This window comes from Rhinopithecus roxellana, chromosome 3 (genome assembly GCF_007565055.1).
Source record: "Rhinopithecus roxellana isolate Shanxi Qingling chromosome 3, ASM756505v1, whole genome shotgun sequence".
Lineage (NCBI taxonomy): Eukaryota > Metazoa > Chordata > Mammalia > Primates > Cercopithecidae > Rhinopithecus > Rhinopithecus roxellana.
This window is the reverse complement of record NC_044551.1, coordinates 128,908,501-128,920,847: the sequence shown is the minus strand read 5'-3', so window position 1 is coordinate 128,920,847 and position 12,347 is coordinate 128,908,501. Positions and strand designations below refer to the sequence as shown.

At 36.2% G+C, this 12,347-nt stretch overlaps 2 protein-coding genes across 12 annotated transcripts in view; one reads left to right on the top strand and one right to left on the bottom strand.

Annotated features, from left to right (window-relative positions):
* Positions 1-12,347, top strand: part of CAST (calpastatin) — a 111,969-nt gene that overhangs the window by 91,940 nt on the left and 7,682 nt on the right. For 8 of the 11 annotated variants that reach the window (XM_030927274.1, XM_030927273.1, XM_010353753.2 and 5 more), the window contains 6 exons: positions 14-97; positions 2,764-2,814; positions 2,903-2,974; positions 7,611-7,709; positions 10,575-10,679; positions 11,393-11,485. In XM_030927274.1, coding sequence (XP_030783134.1) covers positions 14-97; positions 2,764-2,814; positions 2,903-2,974; positions 7,611-7,709; positions 10,575-10,679; positions 11,393-11,485 — 504 coding nt within the window. The remainder of the gene's footprint in view (positions 1-13; positions 98-2,763; positions 2,815-2,902; positions 2,975-7,610; positions 7,710-10,574; positions 10,680-11,392; positions 11,486-12,347) is intronic. The other 3 variants (XM_030927275.1, XM_030927271.1, XM_030927277.1) reach the window with 1 other exon arrangement.
* The window catches only part of ERAP1 (endoplasmic reticulum aminopeptidase 1), a 52,564-nt gene continuing 44,122 nt past the window's right edge, over positions 3,906-12,347 (bottom strand). Inside the window, exon 19 of the mRNA XM_010353760.2 lies at positions 3,906-4,147. Coding sequence (XP_010352062.1) covers positions 4,115-4,147 — 33 coding nt within the window. The 3' untranslated portion in view covers positions 3,906-4,114. The remainder of the gene's footprint in view (positions 4,148-12,347) is intronic.

The window sequence follows — 12,347 nt, the reverse complement described above, 5'->3', positions numbered from 1 at the left end:
AATTTTTATTCAGGAGAAGGCCAAAGAAGAAGACCGTGAAAAACTTGGTGAAAAAGAAGAAACAATTCCCCCTGACTATAGATTAGAAGAAGTCAAGGTAAACAGGCTGGAGTTTTTTTCTATTTTATTTTAATTCATACTGAATTCATACACAGAACACAGAGACTTGGGAACAGACCTGGAATACAAAGATGTTGTTTCTTTGTATTTCAAACACCAAATAGTATTAGTCTACTCCTAATAGTGTTAGAACACCAGATACAAAGCTAAAATATTCCTAATTAGACTTGATTCTCAAGTGAAAGAAATCTAATGTCTAGGTTGCCTAATGTTTTTCTTTCTAACCCGCAGCTTGTTACAATACCAGAAATATTAAAAAACCTTATGTAGATAGGAGAACTAAAATGAGGAATAGGCCAGGCATGGTGGCTCATGCCTATAATCCCAGCACTTTGGGAGGCCAAGGCAGGAGCATCTCTTGAGCCCGGGAGTTCAGGACTAGCCTAGGCAACATAATGAGACCCAGTCTGTACAAAAAATCAAAAAAATTAGTCAGACATGGTGGCAAGTGCCTGTAGTCCCAGGTACTTGGGAGGCTAAAGTGGGAGGATCACTTGAGCCCAGGAGGTAGAGGCTGCAGTGAGCCATGATCATACCACTGCACTCCAGCCAGGATGACAGAGCGAGACCCTGACTCAAAAGAAGAAATGAAAAAAACGAAAATAAGGAACTATTATTTTATATAAGAAAAATTAGCAACTTTCAGATGTAAGTTGGAAAAATAAGAGAACCTATCTAACATTGAGTATAGTGTTAAGTTGCCCCATTTCCTCTATTTTGAAAGTACAGATTATAGAGAACAAAGGGGAAGACCCCATTATGAGTCTTGTGGTTTAAGGGCAGTCACTTAAATAAGGCAGATTCATGGACAGTTGAAGAAATGTCAGTCATCTTTGTAGCAGGCCAAGATTTAAAAGAGTATTCAACTAAACTTCATTAACAATTCTAGAAAATCAGATTCTTGCTCCTCACTCATCCATGTGCACTAGCCCATTTATTTAGCAGACACAGAAATTAGACTGAGCTCTCCATGATTGAAACTTTATTATTCTGGATACCTTTATATTTGCTTCCTGTGTTTTACAATTCAGTTGCAGCCACAGTGTTTCTATTAATTTGGGCTCATTTGTACGTTGCTTTGCAAAGTTCCTAGAGAGCATGCTAAGAGCCACACGTTCTGTCTCCACTGAGTGCCCATTCAGTAGCGGCTAGTCAAGTGCAGGTAAACTCTCTTCATGATAAGTGATTGGTTGGTGATTTGCTGTCTCCCTTTACTGAATTTAGTGGCAGTGTTTAAGGAAGCAGTTGATTCACTGTCCCTGATCACTTTATTCTGTAGTCATTTCATCCTCCTCTGACTTACCTCACACAGTAGTAATTACCTATTAATATTTTCAGGGAATAGCTTCATCTCATTTAAATCCTATGTTGATATTCACCAGCTATACTCCCATCAGGTCTCTTCAGTGAGATTCGGCTCCCCAAGGGCAGGACACAACCTCCCCTTCCAGACACAGAATGACGCAGTGATGGAAAATCGATTTCAGTTTGAGTAGGGAGCTAAAGTGCCCCCAGAGTCCCAGGCATCACTTAGGAAATTTTCTGCCTTTACAGCTAAGAGATGGTAGAGAACAAGCACAGGTTCAGCTTTCCCCTGTACCTGAAGAATGGTCAGAAGGCACAAGTCAGTCATGAGGGAAGCAGGTGATACAAGTTGAATATCCCTCATCCGACATGCCTGGGGACCAGAACTGTTTCAGATTTCAGACTTTTCTGGATTTTTGCATATTTGCCTTATATCTGTTGAGGAGCCCTAATCTGAAAATCCAAAATGCCCCCGTGAGCATTTCCTTTGAGTTGTCAGGTCAGCACTCCAAAAGTTTCAAATTTTGGAGCATTTAAATTGTTTTCAGATTTTCAGATTAGGGATACTCAGCTTGTACCTCTAAACCATTGCACTTCACATTTTCAATGAAACAAAAACCAGCCTTAACCAGTTTCTCAGGTGAAATATATATGTATATCTTTGTATTTACTTATTTTTGTGTAGGTGGATAAATGGAATTTACTATTAGTATATAGATCTTCTTTTACTAAAGAGCCCACATGCTTTCTTCATTTTGTCCTGTTACTCAAATGTGACACCTGGAGTCGTTTATAGCTTGACATAATCTGAACCATAAGTTGCAGAGCGTTTCACCGACAGGTTAAACTCCCTGAGGGCAAGACCTTTGTCTTTGCGATTTTCTGTTGTATTGCCAATGCTTAGGTTAGGGTTTGGCATGTAGTCCTCGCCTATGAGTTAGATGTGTGGCTTACAAGGTTAACCAGCCCACCCCCATGTAGGTAAAGGACTTGTCCCACACTGTCCTGCAAACTCCAATCATAGCACCACATACCACACTAAGCTAACTTGCACATTTTCCTCCTGTGATAGTCTCTGGGCTTCTGAGGTCACAAGCCATACCTCATCCACTGTGCAGCCCCCGTGACTCGGGAATGCCTGGTGCTTGTGAGCTGTTTGTTGACATGAACTAATTAGAGCTTATTCTCTGGTGAGAGAACCTATTTCCTGACATGATGGATCTAATTTAAAATGTACAACAGCAAGTATAGCCTGTAGGCCCTTTGTAATGTTTGCAAGATTTCATACCTTGGATAAAATGTAAAATGATTTCATGCCATGTTTTTCCCCCCGGATAGGATAAAGATGGAAAGCCACTCCTGCCGAAAGAGTCTAAGGAACAGCTTCCAGTAAGCAAACCAGTTTTCTCTAAGGATATCTTTTCCTTTTGGCCCTGATTGCAATGGTGTTTGTTGATACATTTCCTGGTTCTTGCAGCCCATGAGTGAAGACTTCCTTCTGGATGCTTTGTCTGAGGACTTCTCTGGTCCACAAAATGCTTCATCTCTTGTAAGTCCAAAAGTCTTGGTTTTATTTCTTTAGTTTTTTTTTTTTCCTTTGAGACAGAGTCTTGCTCTGTCATCCAGGCTGGAGTGTGCAGTGGCGCAATCTTCAGTCACCGCAACCTCCACCTCCCAGTTTCAAGCGATTGTCCTGCCTCAGGCTCCTGAGTATCTAGGACTACAGGCGTGCGCCACCATGCCCAGCTAATTTTTCTATTTTTAGTAGAGATGGAGTTTCACCATGTTGGCCAGGCTGGTCTCGATCTCCTAACCTCATGATCCACCTACCTTGGCCCCGCAAAGTGCTTGGATTACAGGCGTGAGCCACTGTGCCTGGCCTATTTCTTTAGTTTTAGAGTGGCAGAAATAAATGGAAACTGGTAACTTAGAATCTGACTAGGGGACTCAGGAACAATCATAAAATTAGTGGCCCTCAACCCACTGTAGCCATTAAAAATGTGTTGCATCATGAAATATTGTCCCAACACAGTGGATGCTTTTAGTAGTGTAACTAATATCAAGTACCAGTACCCCTATGAAAAGAGAATTTAAATGTAAGTTTATCCAAAATTACTCCTCAGACAACTTTACCGATTGATATTTCTACTTCCCAAATTGCCTCCTAAGGGTACTTAGCTCCGTGTGGAATATAGAGTCCCTTAAAGGGAACTCTGTTACTCGAAAAGTTTGGACAATATTGGGTAATGTTAAGCAGGTTTCTCTACTGTAGGATTTTCATGGCTTTTTATATGCAAATATATAGTGAGTCTGTTAGAGTTCCCAAACTTAATAACTGCAGAACCTTTTCTTGTGAAGTCTGGTTTACCTATTTATTGGGAACTCAGTTTTTAAACCACTGAATGTATTATTAGCAGTCAGTTAGAAAAGGGATTATAACAGTTTCTATGACAGTGGCATAGAAAATATATTTATATCAGTTGGAGAATAGACAGAATGACAACTAGAAGAAATAATGATACTTTGGAATTACCTGAAGTTGTTGCTTTTGCTGAATGAGGCAATAAAGCCCCTCAAAGAAGAGCTTGCTAACCAGAGCATGTTCTTCTCTGTACCCCTGTAAAAGCATCATGCTGCTCAGTCACCTCATCCTGTGACCTTCCTCTCATCCTCTTCCATACAGACCACATCACAGCAAAGCACTCCAGCCTTGATTTAGAAACTGTAAGACATGGTGAAGAATACAATGTGAGGAGGACCCCGGGAATGTGGAGTCATAGCATTACACTGATGCAGAACAGATGAACAAGCAGTGGGGAACAAGATCTCGATTCCCTTCCTCCTCCTATCATTATTATTATTACAATAGTTAGGGGTATTTTTTCTTTTAGAAATTCAAAGATTTGGAAAAAGTAACAATGAATTTATATGCTCCCCTCAAAGATATATGGCAATGAAATGGTGAGATGAAACAACCATTAAAAAAAAAAAAAAAATCTTAGAAAATTAGCAAAGGAAGCATTAGTGTCAACAATATAGTTAATAAAGTAGAAATAACTAATCATCATGAGAACCAAATAATCAAAATAGGAAGTTATTTAAGGGAAAGTTTCAAGAACTTTGGGGGGAAAGTATCACATATGGCTCATAATTAATGTTCATCTATAAAAAAGTAGCTCCATGCTCTTTGATAATAATAAAATAGAACAGAAATGCTATATAAAAAGAAACACTTAAAACTATTCCCCTAATAATACTGAGATCACATTGATAATAGACTATTTTAAAACATCAAAGATATTACAAGTAAAAATCTTTGAGAAGCAGTCAAAGCAGTATTCCTGTGTCACATTGTCATAAATGCCTTCATCAATAATAGAGATAGAGAAAAAGAGAAACCTGATAAACCAAATGCTATTGAATTTTCAACTGAAATTTCTAAAAGTTTTAATAAGGTAACCACCCAAAACAAAGTAGCAATAAGCATACCAGGAAATGAAACTAGCAGCATGAAAGTTAACTGGCCAATAGTTGTTTCTTTTGAAATAACAAATACTTTATAAAATACTAGCAAATGCAAAAGGAAAAAAACCTTACGAAAAATACAATTAAATTTTAACAGAGTAATATAATAATGTATGAGATCAACTAAATTATTGCTAGTTTAACGCCATTAGTCAGTTGGTTTTTATGAATTTTTAACATTTTACAAAACACTGGTAAATATAATAGAGAAAATAATCTTACTAATAAAATGTAACATAAATGTGAGAAAATACAATAATCAGTACAAGAGTACAACGACATTATTAGGAAACACTATGTACAACAGTTTTCTAAGATTAAACAAAAATATAAAACTGCATAATTCACAAAACCTAAAAAAAAGACTGAAGAAAATATTGCATTGGTTTTCAAACTCTCCTTCTACTGAAGGTTTAAAGATGACTCCTGCAGCTATTGAACACTAAGTTCTTATGTGGATAAATATGTCATGAAAAAGATGGGGTCACATAGTTGCTTCTGTGAGTAATTATGGTGCTAATCTTAAAATGTGACGAATATAACTGTATCAGCTAAAGTTACTTAAACATGTAGATGTAAAAATTACATACAACATACATAGAATATAACAAACAGTTAAGAAATTGTTTGCCATTATAAGTATTGATTGATTATTGGGAAAATTGTCAATATATTGTAGTGGTATATCAAATAGAAGCAATTATTTATGTCCATGTAAAAGATCTATTTAAAATTTTACATATACTCATATTATAAATAAAAGCGTTTTAAAAAGTAGGCAATCCCCTAATGTTTAAAGAGTCTTTAGTTTTCAGAATCAAATATTCAGTATCATGCTGGAGGCATTTTCCTTAAAAGCAGAAACTATGAAAAGTTTATTGTCATTTCTGCTTATTATCATATGGAAGAATCATTAACAACACATGAAAAAGAAATGACAAACTTTAAAAGGGAACATTTGAATATATTTGTGGATAGCACTACTTGCAGATAATACATTTGTAAGTAACATTATGCCATATTTATTAGTAACAACAGATGAGAAAATGTAATTAATATGAGATCAGACTTATGTAAACTAAAAAAGGAGAAATGATCAGAAAAATAAGGACACAAAAAAATTGAAGGCCATGCATTAAGTCAGTTTAACTAAATATCTTAAAAAGAATGATGACAATTCAAGTCATTTTTATGTTAATTTTTTATTAAATAGCAATAAGATACTTTTTATAACTCAATAAAATTATTCAATGATATATTTGAAAAATAAATGTATAAAATATGAAAAGATACTGAAAAGCGTTTTTCAGTACTTTTAGGTAAGATTAGTCCAACTAAACACTAGCATATGTTATACAGTAATAATAAATAGAAAATACAATACTGTTGAGAAGGCAAACTCAAAGCATAGATCAATGGAAAAATTGAGAAATGGACATAAATGATTTAGTATTTTTAAAAAGAGTGAAAAAATCATTTTATGCTTTTGTGTAGTGTTAGATGAATTAAATAACATGTACATATAGCTTTGCAAAACAAATTCCCAGACCATAGGTTGTTTCATACTTAGTATTAAAAGGCTTAAATAATAAGTCAATCAGATAGATTAAGAAGAGACAATACAAATGTTTCAATATGTCATTCTTTTCATTTGACAACTTGTTATTCTTTTCATTTGTCATATAAGCAAAGATTTCTCATAACTGAAAATGAATTTAGTACATTTTAGATTACCTAAAATATTACATTCTAAAACTGCTTTACAGAGTATAAATGGACAATAAGTATCTTATAGTTATCTACATTAGTTTAAGTAATCTCCAATAATAATACACTGCAATACATTTCTGAATGTTGGTATCTTTGTAATGTGCTTTTCTCCATCTTTTGGTAAAATTTGCAATTCTCTTTTTTCAAAATAAGCTATCCATAGCTGGAGTCACCAAAGAGTTCTGGACTTTTTTCTGGTTTTTCATCAACAGTTATACCTAAGGTTTCTGTCAAAAGGGAGTATTTGAAATGAAGCAAATATTCAATATTTTTTAAACAGAAATTTCAGAAAGTTTCTAGAATAATATTTAACATTGAAAAAAAAAAACCCTGAAACCTGACAGACACCATATACCACAATATACAAGCAATAGTAGTATATCATTTTACATTGATTATCAGAAATAAAAATACGTAATAAAAGTCAAATTCTGGCAAGCAAGGCCATGGGAAAACAGGAATGCTTATTCATTGCTTTTCGCAGTATGAATTCCTAGCAACATCTGAGAGGGCAGTTTGGCAAAATATAACCAGCACCATAACTTATTCACTAGAACTTATTCAGAGCAATTTTAAAAGAGCTGAAAACTTTTGAATAACCTAAATGTGCAACAGGAAATGTGTAAACAAACCATGGAACTCTAAGTTATTATATTATTGCATAGTATTTACAATAATCAATATGAGAAGGAAATAGAAATAGGAAATTGTATAAAATAATACAATAGAGAAGAAAGAGTTTAAATTTCTTCTAAAATTATATATTATGAGTCTATTTGGATCAAGAGAATAAACAGTCATTAAGCTATCATTAAGAGTTATAGTTAAGTGATGGCATTGTGGTCATAATTTTATATACATGTCACTAATAAAATTTTTTTCCATAAAAGAAATTTGAAGATGCTAAACTTGCTGCTGCCATCTCTGAAGTGGTTTCCCAAACCCCAACTTCAGCCACCCACACTGGAGCCCCACCCCGTGATACTTCGGTAAGCAGCACATCTTATTTGGGAGATAAATATTTCTTTTTGCGCAGCCACAACTAGAGAGAAAATAGGGCACCTGTTTAAAGCAAATGAAAATAGGCAGAATTATTAGGAAGATCAGGCACCTTCTAGTTCAGAAGAGCCGAGAATGATGATTTAGGGAGATGGCAGAGATTAACTTTGAAATTATTAAATGAAACAATATATGTGAAAACATTGTACACATAGTCAAGGACCTTAATATTATCACTTTATAAGAATTGAAAGTGCAATAAAGTGCATTGTGTCTATATTCGAATTACTAGATTTGAAAAGTTCTTTAGCTTTCCTGATAATTGATTTTCTCCTTTATATTTTTTCTTATACATTCTATAATTTACTACCCATTATTTAACCTCAAGTGTATTTTATGGAATTGTTGTGTTTGAGCTTCTACAAACATTTTACAAACATTTTACAACATATCATGGAATAGCATTGTTTTCTTCCCAATTCACACCAGTAAAAATTTGTCAGTTTCATACCAGCTATAGAAGAACCTCAGCATCAATATTGTTTTAATTATTTACATGCTGTGAGGCAAGGCTGTGGGACCAAAGCTTTTCCAGACTTCCTTGACTAATCACCTGTGCAATACCAAATTATACATTACCGAGGAGACCACAGCACATCAAATTATAAAGGGATTGCCCTAAACCAGATCCCCATCTCCTTTGCTTGAGAACAGTGCCTCATTTGCTAGATGGAGATGAAGTAACTTTAGTGAAGTCAGCTATGCTTCCATTCCTTTTGATGTAGCATCAAAGCATATTTAGTGCTGCAGTCTGAGATTCTGATGGATTTTCATCCTGTTGGGTCAGCTTCAGGATCATCTGAAAATATCCAGAGGCACAAATGACAAAGCCCAGACCTGGCCCCGGGCAGCTCTACCATTAGCAGCTATAATCCTGGATTATAATAAAGCACTTAAAACCAGTAAAATGCCCCGTGTGTGTGTATGTGTGTGTGTGTGTGTGCATGTGTGTGTAAACACACCCACAATGAAAAAAGTCTCCATGCAACAGAAAGGAAGAATCATTAATAGCCTAGGCTGCCATTTACACTTCAGTTCTTAATATTCAGGCCAGAGATTCTGCCCTGATGGAGGCTATCAGTAAACATTTGCAATCAGAAACTTTTTTGCCTTTAAGAAGTAGGTTTTCCAGTGACACTTCTCTGATCACATTTCCCATCAGAGAGTCTTGTTTTTAGTTAACATTTTATTTGAAGATGTCACTAAACAAGGTATAAAGCTTTATTTAGATAAAAATATTGGGAAATCAAAGAGTCAAGCCATGATAATTCACGGGAGCTTTCTTTGCTGAGATTATTAGATTGTTACTAGCAGTGTTACATACACTGAAAGCATCTGAAGACATGCTTTCAAAGATCTGTGTAATAAAATCACTCCAACAGGAAAACTGCTTCAAAGAAAATAGAAGATCATGGGTGTGACTAAGCCGTGACAGGGAAAAGCTTTATCAGTCCCAAGACCTAGGTTCTATTCACTTTTTAACAATTTGTTTTCAAACAACTGACTTAGCTTCCCTGAGCTTTTTACCTCCAAAAAGCCTGCTTAGTTCACTGAGAACCATTGTGGGCATCAATAAAACTGGATAGTGTATGTGAAAACACTTTGAAAATCAACTGGAAAGTTCTATACAGTATTGGACAGAGTTCAGCATGGTGTCTTATACAATGTAGATATTAAACATTTTAATTGAATTCATTTAGAGGTGGAATTTTGAATGCAATGTGTTGAAAAATATTTTGAAACAAAACTTAGGATTTTGCTATAATAATACTAATAATAATTTACCATTTGTTGGGTCCTAACATACAACTAGTACTGTTTTAAATGCCTTTTCAGTCATTTACTTTTCTCAGCAACTTAGGAGTATAGGTACTACTGTTATTCACATTTCATGGCCAAGGAAGCTGAGGCTGAAAGAGGTTAAATAAGCTGCCTGAACCATACAGTAAATAAATGTTAGAGGAATTAAGCTATCTTAGTGACAGTGACATTGTTGTTCCATAATTTTTTTCCTCTAGAATACCAGCTCCCATTTCTGCAATTTAGCTTCCATGAGCTTCCTAAAGATGAAAAGAGAGGTTTTCCCACCAGTTCAGAAATTCTCTGAAGTCTTTCAGGCCACTCATACCAGTGTGGCAGAGAAGCCCCTTCCACTCTCCTGACCCCAGATTGTCTCTGGGGTTTTGCGTTCTAGGAGGTATTAGGATGGCAGTGCCGAGCTCCATGGCTTCCCACAAACTGCGGGTCATGCTGCACTTTATGAAATGCACCCCTCAAGATCTTAGAGTCTTAGAGAGGACCCACAGAACCAAAGAAATGCTCAACCTCTATAGTTGCAGAATCCTGCTTCCTAACCATCTGACAACATTAGTGGATATTTGTTTTCATATCCAGTTTTCTAATGGTGTTTAATTTCTAAATGAAAGGCACACATGGTTGGTTCATTTGCTTTTGGACTCTTTATGTGACCTCCAGGTCACCCACTGGATATGGCTCCTGAGGCTGCCACTAAGACCTTCTTAACCTGGTGGGATCTTCACCAAGAGATGGGCAGGGTGGGTGGAAGGTGCTGACCCTCCAACCCCAGTAAGTTGACAGATGCTGCCGCTCTTCTCCTGATCTTCCATTCCTAGCCTTCTCTTCTCTGACCCTGTCTACGCCCCTGCCCCAGCCCCAGATGTCTTTTTCTTCCAAGGAAACAGGTTCCCTCCTGAAAAGATGGAGTTCCTGGGCTAATCTGCCTCTGATACAGTTTGGCTAATGAGTGACTAATTCGGCATTATTTACTTTTTTAGCAGAGTGACAAAGACCTCGATGATGCCTTGGATAAACTCTCCGATAGTCTAGGACAAAGGCAGCCTGACCCAGATGAGAACAAACCAATGGAGGATAAAGTAAAGGTAAAAAAAAAAAATTCACTAATAAGTGAAATTTTAATCCTTGGGTCTTGACTCTGTCATTGTCATAGGAATATTGGTGTGAATTTAACCTATATTTTAAACATGAAATTATAATGAAGTAGAAAAATCAATCTGTACTCCACTGGAGGGGAAGGTCACTGAATCTGTGACAAAGACACCAGCAGAGCCTCCCTGAGGAGATTCTGGGAGGTAGGTGTGGCGTATGCATGGCTTCCTCCCATGCAACACAAGCAGTCAGCACACCCATTCAAATGAGCTGTTGTTCTTCAGAGTTGCTTATAAATAGGCAAAGTTGTAAATATGACCTCTCTAAATAGCAGGGTATAGTGGCCTGATTTTTTTTATTAGAAAAGTGAAACCATACAGAAAAAAAAAAGATATTTTATACCTTTGGGTTCTAATCTCCTAACATGGTTTCTGAGGATAATTATTTAATCATTTATTTGCATTTAAAATATAGCTAGAAAATTCACAGATACGAATTGACATACAGAAGCATATGGGATTATATATTTTAGCCAACTAGCAGTCTGTTGAAGTCATCTGTGTTGTTCTGTTGCTTAAAAAATAAAAACAGACCATATGTTTTGCCTCATAAAAGCACAACAAATGCTGAATGCTACATTTGACAATGTATTTTCTAAGTGAAAGAGGAAATGAATATTAATTCTATCTGCTCACTGTTTATATAGGAAAAAGCAAAAGCTGAACATAGAGACAAGCTTGGAGAAAGAGATGACACTATCCCACCTGAATACAGACATCTCCTGGATGATAATGGACAGGTAAACTGAGGCAAATTGCTAGATCGGATTTATGCTACAAAGATCTTTAAATTCAGACCTCCTTGAAATAAATAGTAGCTGTACTCTTTTACAGTAGCATAAAGACATATCATAACTGACTGCTTTTAATGTGTCACCAAAGCTGACCAGCAGGTAAATATTTATTTGAGCCAATATCATTATATATGCATATGCTAGGCTCTGTGGTATAAACAGGGTTGAATACTGTTCAGTCAGTCACTGATACTTAAGAGTAATCCAAGAAATGTGATTCTCTCGTTCAAGAAAAGGCTATAAAAATCACTAAGGTGATAGGATTTCAAAGGAAGCAATCTCTGTTTAAGGACAGTAGAAAAGGAGCTGGTATTGGGATAATTAATAGGGCAAATTAATAAGGCAGCTCCAAGACCTGGGGTCTCCCTATCTTCTTCTACATCACCATCAGCACTATTGCAGTGAAGACAGGCAAAGCAATATTCCCAATCACAAATCCTGTTTCTCTGCCAAAAAGTCCCTGGCCTTTTGTCTCCCACATGATAGAAACCAGTCTTTCGTAGGTCAACCAGGCCTGTCCCCCATCTCTCTCCTATTTGGTTTCTAACTTTTGAGTCAATTAGATGATAAATAACCCTTTCCATGCCTGTTCAACAAACAGAAAACAAGGAAGACCAAATTACACCCTTCTCTTTCTGTACTGATTCATTTTGGTGAGATGATTCCTGGTTTAAATAGCACTGTCGGCTTCAGGGTCTCCTATTACAGGAACCAATTCTTCTTGCTTGCATTCAGTATTCCACAAGATAGCAATTCCACATCCTGCTAGAGCCCTTCCCACTTTAATAGTACCAACTCACCCCGCTTC